Source organism: Trypanosoma equiperdum (assembly GCF_001457755.1).
Source record: "Trypanosoma equiperdum strain OVI genome assembly, contig: ctg_896, whole genome shotgun sequence".
In the NCBI taxonomy this organism is placed as follows: Eukaryota; Euglenozoa; class Kinetoplastea; order Trypanosomatida; family Trypanosomatidae; genus Trypanosoma; species Trypanosoma equiperdum.
The window spans coordinates 63,185-84,645 of record NW_027124860.1 but is presented as its reverse complement, the minus strand read 5'-3'; the positions used below and the strand labels follow the sequence as shown (position 1 = coordinate 84,645).

At 48.5% G+C, this 21,461-nt stretch overlaps 9 protein-coding genes and 6 non-coding genes across 15 annotated transcripts; all 15 read right to left on the bottom strand.

Moving 5' to 3' along the window:
- Positions 1–123: 123 nt before the first annotated feature.
- On the bottom strand, positions 124–1,143 carry TEOVI_000436500 (IQ calmodulin-binding motif containing protein, putative; the record flags this gene model as incomplete). Its single annotated transcript, XM_067227140.1, has 1 exon — positions 124–1,143. One exon carries the CDS (start codon positions 1,141–1,143, stop codon positions 124–126), a length of 1,020 nt encoding a protein of 339 aa, XP_067083241.1.
- Positions 1,144–2,423: 1,280 nt separating this feature from the next.
- On the bottom strand, positions 2,424–3,338 carry TEOVI_000436400 (Serine/threonine-protein phosphatase PGAM5, mitochondrial, putative; the record flags this gene model as incomplete). Its single annotated transcript, XM_067227139.1, has 1 exon — positions 2,424–3,338. The coding sequence occupies one exon, from the start codon at positions 3,336–3,338 to the stop codon at positions 2,424–2,426; it is 915 nt and encodes a 304-aa protein (XP_067083240.1).
- A 784-nt stretch (positions 3,339–4,122) lies between these two features.
- On the bottom strand, positions 4,123–4,212 carry TEOVI_000436300. Its single transcript, XR_010874466.1, has one exon. It is a non-coding gene; the product is annotated as an uncharacterized ncRNA (small nucleolar RNA).
- A 152-nt stretch (positions 4,213–4,364) lies between these two features.
- On the bottom strand, positions 4,365–4,439 carry TEOVI_000436200. Its single transcript, XR_010874465.1, has one exon. It is a non-coding gene; the product is annotated as an uncharacterized ncRNA (small nucleolar RNA).
- A 129-nt stretch (positions 4,440–4,568) lies between these two features.
- TEOVI_000436100 lies at positions 4,569–4,837 on the bottom strand. The gene has a single exon (XR_010874464.1). It is a non-coding gene; the product is annotated as an uncharacterized ncRNA (small nucleolar RNA).
- A 117-nt stretch (positions 4,838–4,954) lies between these two features.
- TEOVI_000436000 lies at positions 4,955–5,044 on the bottom strand. Its single transcript, XR_010874463.1, has one exon. It is a non-coding gene; the product is annotated as an uncharacterized ncRNA (small nucleolar RNA).
- Positions 5,045–5,204: 160 nt separating this feature from the next.
- Positions 5,205–5,279, bottom strand: TEOVI_000435900. The gene has a single exon (XR_010874462.1). It is a non-coding gene; the product is annotated as an uncharacterized ncRNA (small nucleolar RNA).
- A 129-nt stretch (positions 5,280–5,408) lies between these two features.
- Positions 5,409–5,650, bottom strand: TEOVI_000435800. The gene has a single exon (XR_010874461.1). It is a non-coding gene; the product is annotated as an uncharacterized ncRNA (small nucleolar RNA).
- A 324-nt stretch (positions 5,651–5,974) lies between these two features.
- TEOVI_000435700 (Regulator of chromosome condensation (RCC1) repeat, putative) lies at positions 5,975–7,915 on the bottom strand (the record flags this gene model as incomplete). Its single annotated transcript, XM_067227138.1, has 1 exon — positions 5,975–7,915. One exon carries the CDS (start codon positions 7,913–7,915, stop codon positions 5,975–5,977), a length of 1,941 nt encoding a protein of 646 aa, XP_067083239.1.
- Positions 7,916–8,330: 415 nt separating this feature from the next.
- On the bottom strand, positions 8,331–9,530 carry TEOVI_000435600 (TatD related DNase, putative; the record flags this gene model as incomplete). Its single annotated transcript, XM_067227137.1, has 1 exon — positions 8,331–9,530. The coding sequence occupies one exon, from the start codon at positions 9,528–9,530 to the stop codon at positions 8,331–8,333; it is 1,200 nt and encodes a 399-aa protein (XP_067083238.1).
- Positions 9,531–10,073: 543 nt separating this feature from the next.
- On the bottom strand, positions 10,074–10,343 carry TEOVI_000435500 (uncharacterized protein; the record flags this gene model as incomplete). Its single annotated transcript, XM_067227136.1, has 1 exon — positions 10,074–10,343. The coding sequence occupies one exon, from the start codon at positions 10,341–10,343 to the stop codon at positions 10,074–10,076; it is 270 nt and encodes an 89-aa protein (XP_067083237.1).
- A 451-nt stretch (positions 10,344–10,794) lies between these two features.
- Positions 10,795–12,030, bottom strand: TEOVI_000435400 (Tetratricopeptide repeat, putative; the record flags this gene model as incomplete). Its single annotated transcript, XM_067227135.1, has 1 exon — positions 10,795–12,030. One exon carries the CDS (start codon positions 12,028–12,030, stop codon positions 10,795–10,797), a length of 1,236 nt encoding a protein of 411 aa, XP_067083236.1.
- A 1,216-nt stretch (positions 12,031–13,246) lies between these two features.
- On the bottom strand, positions 13,247–16,825 carry TEOVI_000435300 (zinc carboxypeptidase, putative; the record flags this gene model as incomplete). Its single annotated transcript, XM_067227134.1, has 1 exon — positions 13,247–16,825. The coding sequence occupies one exon, from the start codon at positions 16,823–16,825 to the stop codon at positions 13,247–13,249; it is 3,579 nt and encodes a 1,192-aa protein (XP_067083235.1).
- Positions 16,826–18,289: 1,464 nt separating this feature from the next.
- TEOVI_000435200 (Golgi SNAP receptor complex member 1, putative) lies at positions 18,290–19,087 on the bottom strand (the record flags this gene model as incomplete). Its single annotated transcript, XM_067227133.1, has 1 exon — positions 18,290–19,087. The coding sequence occupies one exon, from the start codon at positions 19,085–19,087 to the stop codon at positions 18,290–18,292; it is 798 nt and encodes a 265-aa protein (XP_067083234.1).
- A 533-nt stretch (positions 19,088–19,620) lies between these two features.
- TEOVI_000435100 (uncharacterized protein) lies at positions 19,621–21,045 on the bottom strand (the record flags this gene model as incomplete). Its single annotated transcript, XM_067227132.1, has 1 exon — positions 19,621–21,045. The coding sequence occupies one exon, from the start codon at positions 21,043–21,045 to the stop codon at positions 19,621–19,623; it is 1,425 nt and encodes a 474-aa protein (XP_067083233.1).
- Positions 21,046–21,461: the final 416 nt, after the last annotated feature.

The following is a 21,461-nucleotide window of genomic DNA, read 5'->3' as shown; positions in this document are numbered from 1 at the left end:
AATCCAAAATCCCTCATAGCAAAAGGCTACATGTAAAGGAGCATATATAAATATATATATATATTTGGAATTTGCATCAACAGAGATAGGCTACCACATTCGCGCGACTGGGCCGACTCATGGCTATAGAGAAGCGGAGGCTGAGACAGTGAATCGCTGCTTTTTGTGTGCCAACTCAATCTCTTTCTTGTCTACTGAACGCTCTATCTTCAACTTTTCTTCATCGTACGTGGACAGAAAGTCCTCAATGCAACAATGCGACACCACGTTACATTTCACCGCGTCCACTTCATCTGGACCGCGAATGGGCGGAAGGCTACACCCCTTCACGCCGCTACGGTTCCATGCGCCTGATGTTACAGTAAAATACATCATGCTATCCGTCTTTTCACCCGTGTCTCCTCCTGCTTGCTGAAGGTCCTGAGACGCGGGTGGTCTTCTGCCCCACTCTCCTCTCTCCTTCCTGGCCGACACGGAGGCCATCTTCAGCCTATTGCGCACTGTCGTTTCCAGCTGTGGGCGACGAACGGCCTTCGACCCATTCCGAATGTCATCCTCCACGCACGTTCCATATATTGTTGTCGCCGAGGAGATATCCGTGGGACGCTTGTATATCCCTCCACAATTCAAAGTGGAAGTTATGTAGTGCAATTTCTCTGTGGCCCTCTTGTACCTAAGATCTCTCCTTCTTATCTTCTCCGCCGCCTCACGCTCCTGCTGCTCCTTCAACTGCACCTCCGCCGCCTCCCGCACAGCGTCAGATGCCTTTACTGTCATTTGAACGTAACTTCTCCTTGCATAGAAGTTGTCCACGTACCGACGCACATAGTAACCACGGAAGCAAGCCTGTATAAGAGAAGCGTAATATTCGTAGACTGATCCCTCGTGGAGGGCAGCATTCAGAGCCCGCGTCTCCAACACACGTCTGCGATCTAGGTGGCCACGGTACAATCTTTGTACGTTTAGGGCGGCATTGCGAATACGCCGGTATGCACAACGCTCACGCCACATTCGGTACAACGATTGTATTTTACAGGCGGCATCAATCTCCTTAAACTGCCTCTCGGAGGCACCAACGAATGCATCCATGACTGAGGAAACAAGCCTGGTGCACCGAGGGGGAACGTAATACCCCACGTCCATTTGGTCCACGAGCACCTTTCTTCAAGATAAATAGGTGAATGAAATAGAAACAGGAACGAGAGGCGTGAAAAGTAGAAGCGAGAGAGCACATAATACAGATTCTTCGAATGCAGATAAAATGATTCGCAGTGCCATGTGAAACAAGATAAATAAGATAGGTAAATCAAACTTTGTTTGTCAAAGTAGTTGTTATGTGTAGTACCCGTTATGGTGGAGGCAAACAGATACACTCTCAGAACAGAAAAAAAAAAAGTCAGACACACACACACACACACACGCAGAGAGAGAGGAGGTAAACAAAAGGAGGGGAGAGAGAGTAAGTTACTTTTTCAGAATGCCGTCTATAATCAATTGCATGACACTAGGCCGCAAGCAGCTTGTGCCTGCCCTCATAAGGGAGTACGTCACACAGCATGAAAGGTTTTTCATCACGTTAAATGTTGTAACTAACACAGGGGACGCGGAAAGGGGGAGGAAAGAAGAAGCGACTGAACGTGATCAGAGAATGGATTAATTATGGTAACGTCATGGAGAGTGTTCCTGAACCCTCTCCAAACAGAAGTAAATAATTTTTCTTCATCACGTCCACACTTCCACAACTTTCGTTGTTGCTGTATTTTTTTCCTGCCTCTGGCTGTCACCCCTATCTCAAGTGAATGAAATCTTGGCGCTCCTAGGTCCACGCACGAGACTAAATGAGTACACTCACCGGTGGGATTGTTCATGAGGGCCTTGAGTGGGGAGATTTAAAAACAACAAAAGGGCTTACTATGCAGTGGCTTGCAAAAAAAAAAAAAGACACTAACGAAAATACACTTATCTGTCTTAGCTGAAAACGGTAACCCCCACAAAAATACCTTGAATAAGCAAAGAGGTGAACGAGGGATTAAAGAAAGAAACAAAACGAAGGGGAGAAAGAAGCTAAAAGGATGAGAGCCGAAGGATCTCCTCGCTTTTTACACCACTAAAGGGGACGCAAACAAATAGAGACATAAAGAGAGGAAAACCATGCGCACGTAAGTGTGTGTGTGCTTTGGGTGAGAGATGCAGGAAAACACATCACCTGAGTCTTAGAGACATAAACTGCCGGCACAAGCCTTCGCGCAAAGCTGAACGACACCGACCTGACCGTCCTTCTCCTTCAGTTTTTTTTCCTTATTTCATCTGACGCACACCCAAGTAAGGAAAAAAGAAGGAAAACAGAAGGAAAACAGAAAAGGTCCCGCCCTTAGTATTATTTCCGCGGCGACCCCTCCCCCTTTCACCGCTTTTAAAACAAATTACGGAACGTTATGAGTTGTGACCATGTCGACGGGCAGGTGCCCTGCCGACCCAAGCGAAGATAAACTGACGTGACCGTTTGCACCAATCACGAGACTTGTGATGCTACAGTGGGGAAGCGAAATGCGCAGCCACGCTTCTGGGGGCAACTGCAGTGCGCGGCACACCAAATACCGAATGACATTGGCGTGTCCCACAATAACCTCGACAGACGACTCGTCCTTTAAGGGTCTATGAAAATATTTTTTGAACACCTCCTCCACCGCTAACATGTCGCTGTGCGCTGCAGATCGGTGCTTATGCGGCGGCTGAGGGTCACAGGGATACCGCTCCCTAAGAATGGGATCAGTTTTTACTCGCGCACGTATGTGGTAGGGAAAAGCTTCCGTTATGAGTTTGACAGTTTGCTGAGCACGAGTCATATCCGAGACGTAGATTTCTTTCGGCTCATGGAAACGCAACAACCCGCCCATGAAGTTATCAACCCCAAGCGCCGGTTCACTACCCAGTTCCTTCACCAAACGTTTCTGCTGAAACGCCTGCCACAAATACTTTCCGGTGAGTCTCGCCTGTTCCTCCCCAAGTTGAGTAAGAGTGCGTTGCCGGTCATCACTACTCTTCTCATTTTGGTATTGCCCGTGACGTATCAAAATCAGCTGGCGTTTATGCCCCGAACTTTTTCCCGCCGCTCCGTCCTTCGCCTCAAGACAGTCCCAATCCTCAACCCACGGAACACCCCAAGACTTAAGACTGGCGTTCTTTCCATCCGCTCTAATAATTTCATCCACAGGCAGTAAACTGTTTACAGAAAGCACAGAACCGCTTTGCAATGATGAATCACACCACGCTATGTTAAATGCCGCACTCACACTTCCCACCGCTGCACCCAGAAGCACCCGTGACAACACCGTCATGATATCACAAACAAGCACCACCAACAAAGTAAAAAAAAAAGAAATAGCACAGCCAGTAACCAACCTAACTTTTCACGTCCATGATCAAGAGTTAAAAAAAGAAGGGGAAAATGTACAAAAAAAGTGACAAATAAAAAATAGGTAGATTAACGCAAGTACAGTTTCCACATAAGATGCACTGGGAATTATGTGCGATGCAACATACCAAAGCAGGCAACTCATCAAGGTCAAACAGACTAGAGTACCAACTTCGTGCATAGCGAGTATAACAACGGCAGAGCATCATGTGCTATAGGACTGAGCATCGACCACCTTAACAAACAACAAAGGGCAGTGCAGAGGAGCATCACACGATTAAATCATCGAGCGTCACACTACAACATGCGTCATCATTGTCCGAAAGAGATAAGCATCAAGTCCATTACATACAGCGCATCAGGCGAAAAAAAAGGGTTTGAGCATCACAATCACAAGTAAAAACTCAGAGTCAAAAAGTAAACAAAAATACAGTTCAACAAAGAGTATACATTGCGCAGAGCATCAAACAAAGTTACGCCGAGCTACTGATGCACGAGCAGCAGAGCTTCACGCCATTATTTCCCTTAATCTTCGACAGTTTTCATAGAGATAAACCATAAAGGGCAAAACCTCAAAATAAACTGTCGCGGTGCCAACTTAAAGAAAGAGGGGAGGAAAGGGAAACAGAAGGAGAGGGAGGGGGGACGGAGCAAAATGAGAGGGATGTACACTACACAACAAACGTAGTGAGTGGGGCGGCCACGGCGATCAGTCAGGGCATAAAATAGTACTGTTTTCACAAGATATCAACGTCCATCTGCGACGGCTTTACATCGGCCTAGGTGTCAATCACTTCACGGTGGCAACAACAAAGAGGGTCAAAAGGAGGGGAAGGAGAAAGAGTGTGTGAATGTGTGAGTATGTGAGAGTATTTGAGAGTATGAACGAAAACAGCGACAGCGACAGCGGCAGGAAAGTGCCAGTGTCAGTATACAGGGGTGGGAGTGAAAATCAGTCTGGGGCGACAATTTTTCTTGTTCATGGGGTCATCAAAGTCTGTGATGTTTTGTCAGTCATCATTCAACGGCTACAACCATATGGTCCATAGTCGAAATGAAGAGTCTCGCTCTCCAGTTTCGTGTGCAGTACCTGCTACTTTCGTGGTACGCACACTACATAAAAGAGCTTTACAATTGTGTATATATGGGGTATGGTCATGTATAATGCATGGTTTAGTGTGCTTACTCTTCAGGGTCCCAACGGAACTAGAGCGCACACAGGATATACATAACGGGATATATGGGCGGCGGAGCATCATGTCCACTGAGCGCAGAGCATCGAACACAGTAATGCCGAGCTACTGATGCACCAGTGGCAGAGCTTCACGCCACCATTTCCCTCGCTCTGCGACTCGAGCGGATATACGCCCTCCCGAGGCCGTACACACACTGAAGGTGTGCCCTCAGGCTGACCTTGTCGCGGTGCCAACTGAAAGGAAGAGGGGAGAAAAGGGAAACAGAAGGGGAGGGAGGGGGGACGGAGCAAAATGAGAGGGATGTACACTACACAACAAACGTAGTGAGTGGGGCGGCCACGGCGATCAGTCAGGGCATAAAATAGTACTGTTTTCACAAGATATCAACGTCCATCTGCGACGGCTTTACATCGGCCTAGGTGTCAATCACTTCACGGTGGCAACAACAAAGAGGGTCAAAAGGAGGGGAAGGAGAAAGAGCGTGTGAATGTGTGAGTATGTGAGTATGTGAGAGTATTTGAGGGCATGAACGAAAACAGCGACAGCGACAGCGGCAGGAAAGTGCCAGTGTCAGTATACAGGGGTGGGAGTGAAAATCAGTCTGGGGCGACAATTTTTCTTGTTCATGGGGTCATCAAAGTCTGTGATGTTTTGTCAGTCATCATTCAACGGCTACAACCATATGGTCCATAGTCGAAATGAAGAGTCTCGCTCTCCAGTTTCGTGTGCAGTACCTGCTACTTTCGTGGTACGCACACTACATAAAAGAGCTTTACAATTGTGTATATATGGGGTATGGTCATGTATAATGCATGGTTTAGTGTGCTTACTCTTCAGGGTCCCAACGGAACTAGAGCGCACACAGGATATACATAACGGGATATATGGGCGGCGGAGCATCATGTCCACTGAGCGCAGAGCATCGAACACAGTAATGCCGAGCTACTGATGCACCAGTGGCAGAGCTTCACGCCGCATCTGACATATCGACCTATCTTTTTTTTTATTTTTCCGTTTTATTTTTAATTTACCTTTCGTTTGTGTGTTCTTTTTTTTTTTTGATAGGGGATGAAGTTGAATTATTTTTTTGTTCTTGCGTATTATTTTAATGGTTTTTCGTAAGTATGTCAGTTAGCTTCTTTCTGCAGGTTTTTTATAGTTTTTAATATTTTTTTGTAATTTCTTCTGTCGTTCAGTTTACTGTAATAGCTGTTTCGTATTCTTCTTTGTGTGCCTTATGATATGTGTCGCATCGACCTTGTTCGATGGGGCTTTGTTCATCCCTTTTTTATGATTTAAAAAATATATATTCAGTTGTACACAGCTTTCTATTCCAACGAGCTTTTGTGTATCACCTACCATTTCATTTTCCGACGACATAGTTTCCAGCTGTTTCGTCGTAGAGGAACCACAGTGGCTGCCATCTGTTGGGGTTTGTTTCCTCTAAAGTTTCATCGTCAGAGTACAACGTAACTTCCTCGTCTCTCCAATCATCCCTTTGCCACTCAATACAGAAGCGATAACCCGGTGCATCGGCCGAGCCACTGACCTCTGAGAGCCCTAAATTTTCCTTCTCTTCCTCTTCATTCTTTATTTGAAGGTGTTGTTGATGCTCTCTTTCTTCTTCGTTGGTCTTGCCGCTGATATCAACGTGATTTGATTGCTCCTTGCGTCCAAACACTTTCGTTATGGAGGCTAATGCGTACACGTCTGTCATCCACAACCGCACCTTTTGTCCTACGGTTAGGGAGTGTGCACCGATGGGTTTAAACCTGTTGGCGTTCGGATTGGTCGCCAACGGAGCTTCTGGAATGCCAGATATATATGCTCCAGCGACTGATGGACCAAGGTACTGTGTGAGAAACGCCTGAACCGCACTTTCGTATCTCGAGCTGAAGGAATCGCCATACCCTGACTCAGTTCTATCGTCGTGTGGAATCACTATATCCCATCTTTCCCCTTCGTTGGCGATGCCTTCACAGGCACGCCTTTCACCACCGGTCGCCACTACAAACGTGGCACCTGCGGCGACGCTGGTAATGTTATGTGATTCTAAAGCCACAACGCTACACGGGTAACTGCGAGAAGCCTTACCTGAAGTACCGTTTGACAAGCCAGCGTACACTTGCTTTCCCCATACGTACAAAAGCCCATCACTCGTTGTTGCCGCAGAAAACGTTCCTCGCCCAGCGAATATATTTTGAACGTTTGATGGCAAAGATATGATGTCTGGGATCAACTGCCCATCACCGTTTTTTGCTTTGCCGAAGTAATAAACAACGGCACCAACGGCACTTGATTCGCGAAGAATTAGCGTATGATCATCCCCAGCAGCAATGGCACAGACACGCTCAGGGTGGGTACGCTCTGGAAATTTGACACGCACAGGTAAGTACGACGATTCGAAACTCCCTGAGCACAGCTTTCCATATGTACCATCACCACACGTGTACACTTCATCGCCGCTACGGCACACCACGTGACTTCGGGATACTGACACATCCACAATAGTAACGTGACGGCGGACGAACCATTCGATCCTTGTAGGCACGGAAACATTGGTGTTCACAGTTTTCAGTGTTTTTACATCCAACCGCTGGCCGTTGTCTCCATGGCACAGGTGTCCGTACTGTGCTTCACCCCATGAGAAGAGTTGGCCGTTACCATCTAGGGCGAAGGTTGCGTTACCACCGGCGAAGACTCGCTTAATGTTATGTATACCACGAACAGGAGCAAAACCAAGCCCTTTTCCCACTGTACCAAGTTGACTAAAGCTGTTATCTCCGGCGGCGAACGCAAGCCCATCGGAAGTAGAAACAACTGTGTATTTATCACCACAGGCAATGCTAGAAACGGTGACTCCTGGTGGCAACAACTCCTCAAATTGGAGTTTTACCAATGTGGTGCTGTACGTTGGCAGGCGATGGCCCAACTGGCCACTGTGATTGCTTCCCATGCCATACAGTGCATATGTCACATTCGAACCGATATCAGATGTGACGGCACCTTCCCTACGCGGCAAAGCAGAACCCATGCTTGATTTGGGGGCCAGGCCCATAAGCCCCACCAAATGTTTTTGGCCACAACCAATCAGCTTCACGACGATACGATGGTTGTCCACATGTTGCAATGTGCTTTGGATGTCGTCCTGTTCAGTTTTTAAAATTTTCTCGGGCTCTGCAATCCCAGCGTCAGCCATCATGGAAAGCGACGGGGGCACATATACGGGGTAACGCAGCGGCGGCCGATTAGGGGGGTCCGCCTGTCGGGGTTCAAAAAAGTTGTACGAACCCCAGAAGAACATTTTGCAAGCACAACCTTTTGCTTTTCTCCTAATTTCTCCTTAATTTCAAAGTGACAGAGTACACTAAAAGGACCAAAAGAAAAAAAAAGTAGAAGGCAGCTCAGAATGCACTCCTGTAGGCAGGTATTCACGCACCCGCACAGGACAGAACAAAAGAGAAGAATGCTTCGTCCCCCCTTTTCCCTCATTTCCGCCGCATGAGACCAGAAACGACTAAAGTTGTTCGAAACTCGTTGGCGCACTTGAATACACGACACTCCTCGCACGGATTGGGAGGGAAAAGAACCCTCCCCCGCGATGAAGTGTACGATTGGTGTGGGTAGCAGAAGACTGACAAGGCTAAAAGAGCATACGAACACATACATACGTATGCATGATTGCACACAACGGGTGAAGGCAATTGAAAAAACTTCCACTAAACACCAGGTAACACACCCGCAAACGAGAAGACGTCCTTGCAAGTCCTCTCACAACCTTCCACTATATCCCTCGCCACCCTGATATCACCATCACTTGCCAACCAAAGGAGTTGCCCCAGTTGTTCACACCCAAGCACCTCCAACCTCTGCACGCATCTTCGTTGTTCATGACGCTCCACACCGCCTCCTGAAGCTGAAGGAACTCGTGGGGACCGACCTGGCGAAGGTACAAATGTGGGAGTTGTATCATTGCTGCGGGCAAATATATGATGGGCATCCGTTTCCAGTAACGCACGCCCCTCCTTAAGCAGGAAAGGCAGTACCTTATCCACAAAACCTTTCACCCGAAAACTTGTTGCGGCACCCACACCAAAGAAAATGCGGAGCGGCCGCGCCTTGGGCTTCGAACGTGAACCTGTACCGATGACAAAAGGTCCCCTCTTCTGAATTTTTATGGCCGATCGTACGAAGTCGAGCGATCCCGTGAAGCCATGGAGCACAATCGACGGTGGTGTGTCTTCGAAGGCAAGCTGCTGCAACGCCGACAACATGGTGCCGAAGCTACGCACACAATGCACCGATACCGGGCGCCCGTAGCGGGCGGCGAGTTTCATCTGTCCCAAAAATAGCTCCAGCTGTACAGGTTCAGGTGGGCCGCGCAGTTTGTCCAGGCCGATCTCACCAACGATAGCCTGCGGGAATCGCTCCAGGGCCCTTTCCAAGAGATCCAGCAGCTCCCTCGGGCTTCGGCGCACCACATTTGTCGAAGTGGCATTAGCATGGCAGCAGCACCTGCAAGCGCTAGTCGATCCCTCTTCTCTCTCCTCCTTTCCATTAGTTACGCACGCGGTCCCTTCCTTCCCCTCTTCAGCATATGGGACGAACCACGGGTGAATGCCGAAACCGGGGATGATAGCACCGCTCCATGATTCCTCAGATTCGGAAACCGATTGCACATCCAATGTTGGAGGTGATGTTGCAACATCCTCAATGAGGCCCCAGTCGATATCGGGGTGAGTACCACATATAACAGCCCGCTTGATACCACATACAAACGGCACATGTCCCGAGCTTGCTGGTGAAGTGCTCCTCCTTGTGTTGATATCCAACTTAAGGTGACAATGCGAGTCCGTAAGAGTGAACCAGCTCGTAGTTCCGTCACCGGTGGGTGTAGTTGATGTTGGGAGATGTATCATGTTGTTGTAAAGTGATCTAACACTTCCCTCTTTCTCCGTGGGTTTCTCTGCGTTTGCCCGCAACTTAGGTGAGAGTTCATGTGAAATTGGAAATGCAGTACCAGAGAGCCATGGGAAGTTTGTGTGTTCGTATCAAAACCAAGTGCTTCCACCCATGCATGTTCTTTCCGCTTACCGTTACTAACGTGCTTGGGGACCGCGATAATTAATGGCGTTTATTCCCTGGTTAAACAGAAAGAAATATATATGATCTCCTTTAACTCCCGCCCAAACAGAAATAACTATTGGAACGTACCTGTCAAAGAAGTAAGGAAGACGGGGTGGGTAAGGGCGACATTGTACTCGGCGCTGCAGTGATTACGGCTTCTTCACGTGATCAAACACCAAAAGACAACAATAATGACAGTTACAATAATAATAGTAATGAGGAAGAAAGATGGAGGAGGTGCTGGATTAATGTTCTCCCCAGTACAACCATGCACACCTCCCTGGCCAATCATTATCTCGTCCTCCTGCACAAGCATGTATATATATATATATACCTCACAAATTAATCTCTATGCGGCTGCTATGCGTTGCAATGCATGCACAAACCCACCAGGGACAGCGGGCAATTCTCCCTGGCAAGCGTCGGCCCTGTCTAGTGGGGACGAAGAGTATCAGAACCGGGAGAAGAGATGGGTCTTCAGGCGTGGTCCAACCGATCCCGCTGCGCGGCATAGCGATAATGTTGTAGTAATCCCAATTCCCGAAAAGTGTGTTGGGTTGCTGTAAAGAGAGGGCATCTCGTACACACTTTTCGGGAATACTCATCACTCGAAAGTTTCCATCGGTGTTTTCTTTTTTTTTTTTGTAATTTGATGAACAGGTATATATCAGGAAAGGTGCTCAAGGAAGGTATTAAAAGCTGTTTGCCAGCTCGCTAATGTTTTTTGAAGCCGATTGCCCTACCACAGACGTTCTACCGCCGCCACCGCCCTCTGCGCGAGTGAAAAAAATATAAGTGGAAGTGCAAAAAGCATCCGTCTGTTACAACGCACGGGGTTTCACTAGTTTCCGGAGTCAACACTACTCGTCTCCCATACGTCACCATTGCTTGAAATAGTCTAACAATACGCACACAGCATTCTTCAATAAAATAAAGCACTAAACACACACGTCCTGAATTCATGTATGCTTGTATAGGTTTTTTTGTAAAAAAAAAAAAGAAAGAGATGCTTCGACATCGGACGCCCGTTGATTCGAGCAACTGCGGGCTGCTTGCTCATGATTCCGCCCTGAAGCGCTTCATATCGGAGCCCGTACTGACGTTACCGCTGCTCTCTACTTCCAGCACCTTCTGCTTCTGTAGAGGTTTAGGCTTCCTTCTTGCGACTACATGTTGCACGGGTTGACTATTAGATGCCTCCGACGAACGACCATTTACTTGCGAAGGAAACAATGAAAGTGACATACTGTTGCTGTGCTCACTCCATTGCACAGGGTTCGTGTTAGACTGCGGCATCGACAGGGCGGAACACTCCCCATCATTAGGGAGCCGCGAGACAAAGGGATGCTGCTGTTCATCCACGTCACCATAGAACTCGTGCGCTGTGGGCAGCCGCTCCGTTTCATTCACTGCGAACTGCTCTTGGATGAACTCCTGTATTTCCTTAAAGCGACCATCCTTCATCTCCCGGGCATCTTCAAGAAGCTCCCGCATCTGCTCTACGAGTTTTGGATCAACTTTGCCTTCGGGAAATTTCTCGATTTCTTCGATCGCCTTGATGAACCGCTCCTCCGCACCTTCAAAGTCACCTTCCTTCATATAACAGTCGGCTATCTCATAGAGTACTGCGGCAAGTCGTCCATAGGGTAAAGACGCAGGGATCTCCTGCTCAAGATACCTGTAAATGAACAGTTCACTTTCATATTCCTTGAGAGCCTCTTCATATGCTTCACGTTCAACCTGAACCTGTGCAATCGCGTTGTGGACCTCGGCCAGACGCAGCTGAACCTCAACATCATTCTCACCGCGGCTCCGCTCCTGTTTTTGAAAACATACACGAGCCACATCGAGGTTTGTAAAACACGCCTCGAGGGCGTCGTGATCAAGGGGGTCAAGAGCTGCCTCCATACTGCTGGCGGACTGTATCATGCGCAGCTGCGAGAGGCCGTAGTCAAGGAAGTATATGCCACATTCGGGGTATGTCGCACCGTATTTGTTCTCAAAATAGCGTACAATACGGTACTGAACGTCAAGGGCCTCCTCATAGTTGTGCTTGTTGAACAGTTCTAGCCCAACAGCACGCATTGCTACGGCCTCTTCTTCACTATTAAAAGGAATGATTTCCTCAGAGCTTTCACTGCTGCAGTTGCTCTCTGAGGAAGATGCCTCGGTGCCCTCCGCTTGCCTCGAAGCTTGCTTCTCCCCGGGCTTTACACCCGTCAACTGCTGCTCTCCCTGGTCATTCCTCACCGCGGCCTCCGCCACCCGCTGCTGCTGCTGTGGGTCGCTCATAAAAACACGAAACACACACCTTCTGTTTTCTTGCGCGGGAAATGTCCCCCCCCACCCTCAACTTCCGTTGGGAGTACCACTGTCTAATTACCTTAACTCTTCTCCCCCTCCAAATATATATATATATATATACCGATCGCTGTTGCGTCGCACTTCGGGGGTCTCAACCTTTCTCCGTTTCCGTCCGCACTGTCCTACGCCTACAATCACTGTTTTTTCACCCTTCGGCAGCGTGTATGGAGTCGCACGCACAACAAATAAACAAGAGAAGTAATCTCCCCCACTTTGTTTGCTGCCCAGCGGCGCGGCAACAACGGAAAGAGATATGTGGTAAAAAGAAACGTGGAAAATAAAAGGGAAAGAGAACGAGAAAAAAGTGATTAAGCTACTGTGCAATAGAGTAGGTACAAAAAAGCAGGAACAATCTAGCACAAAAACAAAGAAAAGGAAAATTACACAAAAAGTGAAGCACACCGACGTGAACGAACAAAGAAATGGAATAACAGGAGATGGATAGAAAGAGGATGGTGAAAAATGAAAAAAAGTCGTTGTTAACTGTTGAAGCAAAAAAGAAAAAAAGGACAAAAAAGGAAAGAACTTGAATAGACGAACGGATGAAAACACAAAAAAAAGGGAAAGGGTGTACGAGGAGGGGAAGAGAGGAATCCCCTCTTGCCGTAAAACACCACCACCAATATACGCATACAGAAACCACATGTGAGTGGACGCGCCCCAAGAAGATGGGCAACATGAGGGGGAGTGCAGGGCGGGTGGGGGAGGAAACTATAAATATTCATAAATATACATTTGAACGCGTACATGTGAAGCGGTCCAACTACCGCAACGCCAAGTAGATGAAACTAAATACCAGCTTGGTGGGAAGAGAAGGCGCTGTCGAAGGGTATAAACAGGCAGGCGCCCGATTATCTGTCGTTGTTAAAAAGGACGAATGTCAACAACTGCAGAAGAATGTAATTTAATTAGAGGGAAACAGCGTGAAACTTGGAAATAATACAAACAAGGTAAAAAAGAATGGGAGGAAACAGTGTCAATGGACCATATACAAGTAAATCAACCATCCTTTCCTCCCTCTCAGTAGCAACAAAACCGATATCTCTCTCCAACTCTCTTTACGAGCACAGTCTTTCCGTTCCTATCGTCTCCCACACCCGCTATCTTTCCCTTCCCCCTATCCACACTTCTCGTTGCACTATTCTTATTGCTGCAGTTGTTGCTGTTGCTTGTAAATGAACTGCAGTCTGCATGACCCCGGCTTCGCGGCGGTCGGTGAACCCATGTGGCGTTTGACATCCCGCAGCATTCGCTCCATCCCTCCATACGCTGCAAACTGTGGTGATATGTAGTTATCGACAGAGCAGTAGTCGAGCAAAGAAAGCATGCACGAACGACCGACTTCAGCGCTTTGCGCCAGAATGCACGGTACCCTAATCTGCCTCAACAGTTCTGGTTTGCCATTACCACAGTCACTGGGGATCTTGGTGACATCACGCTTCTTTAGCCTCTTCTGTTGTGAGTTGCTACGGACGCACTTGCTACTTTTGACGGCTCCAACTGCCGTACCCTGTTCATTAAGGGGTGTAACAGTGCTGGCGTTGTGGGCGACGGGGCTGCGCTGCGGCACGATCTGTGTATGGGTGTATCGGTCCTCCCACGATTCTCCATCCATAATGTTGGACGTGCCGCCAGCCAACAGACCGTCAATGTACAGCCGGTTGTTTGTGAAATACGTGAGTTCAATGGTGTAGGAGTGGATGAGGCCGGCGCCAAAAAGCACGCGCGAACTTCCCTCCTTACTCAACATGTGGCCGCGTCCGAATCGGCAGATCGAGTACCCAAAGAGCTCCTTCGCGTGTAAACTGATGATCTTTGGAAAGAGCATATTCCAGTGCTGCACCGTCGCCGGGAGGCAATTACCGAAGGCGAAACAGCTAGACTGCGAAACGTGCGAATGAAAGTCCAAATACATGAAGAAGCGGTCGTCAAACACTTGGCGCAGATGGTCGAACACCTTGCGGAGGGCGCTCACAGTGGGTTGTGTCTGAGGAATCGGCCTGTTATAACAGCGATTAAGGTTAAATCCGTTCTGGTCAAGCCGAGTGTGACCCCTGGAGACACCGTCGGGGTTTAACATAGGTACAATATAAAAGATAAAATTGTCCCGTAGCTTTGCCGCTAGTGGGTCGCGGGAAAGAAGGAAGGAAATTGCGCCATGAACACCATGGGATGCTGTTGTTTCCCCGGGATGCACGCGGCCACTCACCAGCACGACCTTCTTACCCTTCTCGAACTGAGAGTATGGTCCAACAATGGGCTTACGAGACGGGTTACCGCCACCGCCATTGGAGTTGGCATTGCAGGCTGTAGGGCCGCAAGCTCCATTATTGGCGCTGTTGCTGCCTTCCACTTTCCGCTTGCTCCGGTGCCGCTGATTAGTTTTCGTAGAGGAACTCGTTATGATAAGCATGTGCAGTTTGCGACCATCCTGCGTGTAACACAACACACGCTCTTCAAACCAAATATCGCACGTACTATTTTTAACCAAGTTATGCCAGTGGGTAATGTGGCAGAGTAAATCAGCATATGTGTAGGGAACGCAGAACGCCACATGAATGACATCATTTGTACGGGGTGTTATGACAAACGTCAGTTCCCCATCAGCCTCGTCATTTGTTGTGCGATATGAGCACTGCGCTACTGGCACCCACTGCCGGAGGCAATTCCCTGCCCTCCACACAGGTCGCATGCCATTCCGACCATATAGTTTTGTGGTGGGTTGAATGTTAACTAATCGCAAAGTCACCGACGTATGAGGTTTGACGCCGGCGAAAGCAAAACGAAACCACAACCTTTGCCCGCATCCGGGTTCAGGTTCCATCCACAATGAAAAGCCGATCCCATTCGGCTGCTGTGGATATTGCTGTAGATGCAGTAGTGTTGACTCGGGCATACGTTCCACGCGAGCAATATTTCCACCCTCCATGTCGGACGAGAAGAATATGCCCTCCTCCGGAAACGGGAACAGTAACTGATGCGATGGTGAGGATGTACCAAGAACAAGGACAACCTGCTTCTCCCATGCGTCCGCAAAACGGACTGTGCTACCCCAATGGGGGTAACATTCCCGTACAATTGTGGCAATTTGCTTTATGGGATGAACTGCAGGGGACAAGTACGGCTGAACATTCCCGTCTTCAGAGGCATCGCTGTCGCGCGTACAACATGCTAGGATGGTTCCTATGACATATTCCTGTCCAGAGAGCCATCTCATTGTCTCGTCGATGTCAAGGAAGAGGGTAGGAAAATCAGGACGGCCTCCTCGCGACTCTGGAGCTTTGCACAGCTTACTCTGCCCCACCGAAAAAGAATTGCTACTGTTCACAAAGTTGGGAGAAGTAGTGCACCGAAGCGGCGGCGCCGCAGATGCCACAGACGATGGCATCACATTGCGTTTCACAGGGGACGAAAGCTGCGCCCATGCAGAAGCACTCAAGTTGTTCCCTGTAGTGCGCCGCAGTCCGTGGAGCTCGTGCTCGTAATCCATAAGCCCGATATAATTTAGGCATCTAGCGAGAACACGGTCATCAACAAGCCAAGTAGTCCCGTCTTCATTGAGGAAAAACGCGTCATACAAACTCAGGGAGCGGCAAAGGCTGTCATTGAAGAGTTCTGAAGCCTTTTGCGTGCCGAAACTACTGGTGCCCTCCCCCAGCTGACCGGCAGTGGATGGCCGCCGGGAACTTTCTTCCATTTTTTCATCGAGTGACCGTTGCAAATCTTCTGGAGCAGCACAACTTCCGATTGCGCTGTTGGGACGATCCAGCGGTGCAGCACGTGCGTCACACAATGTGTTTGACAGCGATGGATCGCTGAGGCACCGATTGAGTGAGACGCTGTCCTCCGTCTTTTTCGGCGAAGTTGAGGCTCTGTGGCTTCCCATGTACCGCTGCACTGCCTCCTCTTCATCCACCTCATCATAAGGCGCTAGCTCGTCACCTAACTCATTAGCAGATAGTTCTTGTGCGTTGTCATCGTTTGGATCGTCGATGTCGTCTACACCACTCTCTCTGTCCAGTTCCGCGCAATCATTTGTGTTAACTGTACATGTGATGCTAGAATTAAGACTGGAGCACTCGGAGGGAACCTTGACGCTACCTTTCTTCCCGCATCTGGAAGTGCCGTCACTCCTGAGTCGTTCTACTCGAACGGTAGACGCGAGTTGTGCCTTTTGCAACTTCTGTTGGCGCTTCTTGCGTCCTATACCTACCGGTGGGTTCAACTTACCTGCAGCTGTCTTCAAACCCTGCATGGGCGAGGATAACACAGCTGACGATAGTGCAGCAGGACGGTGAGGCGCCTCACCAGCGGGGAACACGTCTGCAGTAGCGATTCTTATTGCACCCAGTTCCTTGTGCCCAGTGGGTTTCGCCGGCAGATGCTGCAACGAGCCGCCCTCGTCAGCAGAAAGGTCTCTCAGTAACTTCTTCCGCAGAGGATTCAGCAGCTTCTTTCCCTTACCATCGGGTGGGAGGTTAGCTGGGAGAGGGACGGACGCGGTGCCAGTATCGAGAGTGCGATGAGGCGCAACAACACCGTGCACGTGCCTCCCACCAGTCACATCTTTTTCTCCCATAGCGCCCTTTTCCTCATTTCCTGCCCTGCATTCGACGCGGGGGCTACTCAGTTTGGTAGCAAAAAGTTGTTCCTTCGATTTCAGGAACCCTCGTAGTTTCACCGCTCCTTTACCACGAACACTCTTCTCAATGCGAGAGGTCATTAATCCACTGTTGACAATGCGTAACTGGTTACGCTAAGCACCGTTGATGAAATGCTAGCCACTTGTCTCCTTTCACCCTCCCAACCTAAACGTACACCTGTGCACTCGGTCCCGTTTCCAGTCGTGCTTCCTTTCTCCGAGAAATTGCTTTTTCTCACTATACGCTGTGTGTATGAGTTTGTGTACGTGGATTATACGGCTCCTTCCTTCTCCTTATATATCTGTATTGCTTTGACTTCTTTCTTCCGTCAAAACCCTCCTTGTGTCCTTTCTTCCTCTCTCAACCTCTTTGTTACTCTCTTTTCCCCCTTGTTGCTTTCTTCTTGAAGCTTCACCTAACCTTTGCAATGAACCTTACAAGTGCTATATACACGAATACACGTAAGAATATATATATATATATATATATATGTATATGTGTATTACTTATTCGTGTCTGTACCACCTAGAGCGGCCACCTTGTACAATTAAGGGACCGCCTTTTATTTCCTTTCTCGCTGTTTCACCCCCACTTTTTGTGCTTTTGCGCTCTTTTATTAAATATTCTTCCTTTGCCTTGGCTTTTCTACTGTTTTTTTTTCCTTTCTTTTTCTCTTTTACCCCTTTAAAGTCTTTAACTAGTGGTATTAATTCGGTCTATGACCTAGTTTTTGTTTTCTCCTCTTTCCCCTCCTCCCTCTTATCTTTCTTCGCTGCCCTTTACCGATCAGCCGCGCTCGAATTTACTTCTGTTACTTCTGATGCGGGAAAGTACAAAATAAGAGGTAAGAGAGGCACCAACGATGAGTTCACCTTACAAAAATGGCAAAAACACGCAGGTGGTTGCTGTTGTTGTTCAACAGCAAAGAGGAAAACGGATGTATAAATATACAACCTACGCGGAGGTGACGTGTGGGAAATATAGGAGAAACGCGGTGAAGAAAAGAATAAGTTAACGCTCAGCGGTTCGTTGTGAAGGAGGGGTGCGACAACAAAAAAATTAATAACAATAACAATAAAAGGGTACTGCGGGATGATGATACACAAAGAGGGACATTAGCCCGACAGGGACACCGACTTGCTATCATTTGTTCGTTGTGTTACTCTCCCCCTACACACAGACGCACGAACATGTAAACGAAGAAGGAAGTAAGGAATTTGATCAATATATCTCAATGAGGTTGGCCAGGTATGCGCTCGTTCCTATTTCAGGCGCACATGTACACAACAAACGAGACTTATTAGCCCTCCTACCGCATAAAAAAGCAATACAAAAGAAATCGACAACCGAAACGGTCACCACACACACACACACACACACATTCACGGCGCGCTTTCAACATGTGGCCCATAGGAACGGTAAGAAGACACATCCCAATCAAAACACAACCACTGGTGTCCCCGACTTGCCCAACATAGTCATCTCATAGAGTATCAAAATAAAAACACGGAGGAGAAAGTAGAAAGGTGGTAAAAGGAGAGCATTTAGAATAAAAACAACACGAAAATTGTCATGCACAAACCAATCAATGCACCAACAATAACGGCCTCCCTGCGTCGCCTACTATCGATCCTATTCAGCACATTTTTGACAAACGGGACACGCTGCGTGATCTCCAGCAATCTATCGCTAACGCTAGAGAAAGTGTCCCGCTGCTCACGGAGTTGCAGATGGGCCTGCTCTCCTCGATCGATGATGTTGTTAAGCATCCGCTGTGTGTGGCGCAGCGACTCCTGTTCCTTGAGCAGTAACTGCGTACCTACGTCCTCACGGTGAACATCAAGCTCGCGACTTATATTCGGAAGCAGCTCAACGCGTTCACAACGGCGCTTGAAGTCGGCGGCGACGCGGAAAAGGGTCCGGCGCTTCTCAACCGCTAGCTGTTGAAACCGCTCCATGTGAGTCATGGCGGCTGACTCCAGTGGGAGCTCACGCGCAGTTTCCGCCATAGTTTCCAGCAGTGTCTCAAACCGCTGCAGCACAACCTCCACCTCCGACTGACTGTGCTCAAACTCACGCTGGACGCTCCTCACGTGAGATTCTGAAGGGAAGTGTACAACAGCGGTATTGCCGAATGTAGTGCTGCTAGATGATGAGGGGTTGTTATACTGGTTGAAACCTGTCGTAGGAGCCGTGCCTTTAGCTCCAAACGAAACACCGCTCGTCTCATCATCAACACGCCGGGCAATATCCTCCAAGGCGGCTAATTTCCGCTCAATGAGATTGTCGGCCTGTCTGGCATCGTTGCGCAGCGAATCCCATATTCGTTGTTTGCTATCCATGAACTACACTTCTTTCAGAAAGTGGGGATTGGGGAAATGATAGGGCAGGTAAAGAACCGCTGGGTTTCATTGGCCGAACAGCACCGCAGAAGTCGGGGCTGTGGTCACGCGAAGGGAAGGCGTGTGGTCAGTGACTTTCATCGTAACAAAGTGTGTGTGTGGCCGCATCGGCGACGAAGCGAAATGAGACTTTATTTTCCTCCTTCACTAATGTTAAACAAACATTTAGGAAATGAAGGAAGGGATATCAACAAACCGCACCACGCGTGTAACAGAATATGTTACCTTTCTTCTGTCTGATGCCCCTCGACACACACGCGCACCCACATTCACACACACTCACTCTCCAACACACCTCTTTATGCCAACCACCCAAACAATGCGCGCCAAAATTGAGATGATGGACGTGGGTGCCTCCCTCACCCGCTACTCAGTTCCATGCAGCGCGTATCTCTTCCTGTGTCTGACGTCAATATGACGTACAAGGGAGAGAGCACAAAATGAAACGAGGTGCCTACTCACCATGAGATGCCTTATAAATCGCGGCATGTAACTCTAATCGTCTCCTCACACAGCAGTCGCACGTACGGCTGCACTTGGAAGTCACAATCAAACATATCCAGCCGCTGCTTCTCTAGCAACGGTAGCATTTGAGGCACACGTACAGCGACGGTCGAATCTCCCTCTGGTCGAAGGGAAGAAAAGTCCGTGGTAACCGCGACTGCGGCCCCCAGCAACTCTTCAGTGTACGCAATACATAATTCGCTGAGTGATACACTGTGAACAATTTCGCGGAAGAACCCAGCCGCCCGCTCTCGCCTCAGTTTCTCATGTATCAGCCGGTTCCTGTGAGCAGTGTGCATTTCCTCAGCGTGGGCGGCTCCATTAGCCATAGGAAAAAAATTGGCGCTAAGCGGTGGGAACACCCCTTGGAGTGGCATGCCACCACCACCACCACCACCAAGTCCCAACCGATCTTCGCTTTGCTCGTCATTAGACATTAAAGAATCCCCATTGCTCATTGCCTTGTCCCTTCCACCCGGACTTTCACCACCAGACTCTCCGTCCCCCATACCTTGTGGAGGAGGTGAGGTGTTTAAGACGCCACCATCCGAGTCTTTTAATTCCTCAGAAGGTGGTGTGAGCCAATCCGAGAGTGTGGCACGTGAAACAAATTTTGCGCACAATGTTTGCAGTAGATCACGCATCTCGCCCTCGGTCACGCTTCCCGTCAGGTTAAAAAGTTGTGAATCTCTGCCCTCCAACGTGGTATTCACTACATGGAGTGCAGTATCCACAACCCGAGGAACAGCGAGCCGCAGAAGCGCGTCTACACAAAATCCCTGCTTCACATCCTCAGTCTTCATATTATCATCATCCATCATGAGCGAGAAGGGTGAAGCTTCCATTTGCTGAGTCATGTTTTCCAAGAGTGTCTGCAACATGAAATTCTGTGTGCCCTGATGCCACCAACTACGAAATTTGGAGAGCAAGGAAGTATTAGCGCGGCGCGTACCGCTGCTTGCTTCCTGCTTTCCAAGAACGAATACCAAGAGAGACATTGTGTGCCTCATCACATGAAGTGTGATAGTCAAACTGTGAATGTAGGCGGCACTAAGAATCCCCGCGAGTGTTGTGTTAAAGAGTTCAGAGAAGATAGCCACCTTATCACCTGGAGTAGTGGCACGCCGTAACCGTTCTTTTATTGCGCCAATAGCCAGTGCGTCGATCATTAGGCTTTTTGTGAGCGGTTGGCTGACTCGAGCGGCAATGATGCTCCGGTCATATCCCTGGGGAAGGTGCGCAACAATGCTGTTTTGCACGGGGTCCCCACGAAGAAAACTACGCGCCCCTATCGCTTGCTTCAAAAGAAAACCGGAAACACCAACGACAAATGCAGCTTTTCCCAAATTTTCCAACTCTTCTTCTAACAAGTCTCCAAAGAACTCGTCACACATTTGGCTATTTCTCTCACTTAATTACGCCCTCCCACCAAACGGCACACCCTTTTGCTTAACAAACGTCTTGCTTAACCCCTTGCCCCCCCCCTGTCACCCTTTTCTTTGTTAAATCTTAATGGAGGAAAAGTTACCTTTTGTTCTTTTTTTTTTAGGTATTTATTTTTTTAACTTCAGGTCTTTCTTATACCCCACCACCGCAGCTGTATTTGTGGTTGGTGTTACTGTTGCTACTCAACTATCCCTGTCTTAAAACACTTTCATACATGCCGAAAGAAAAGAGGGAAAGATAGGTCCCACACGAGTACCACAATAGAAGAGCTAGAAGAAACAACCGATATCAGTGAAGTCCAAACAACTTCAACTTCAAAATATACACCTTTATTTTTCTTTTCCAAATGCACATAAACCCACAC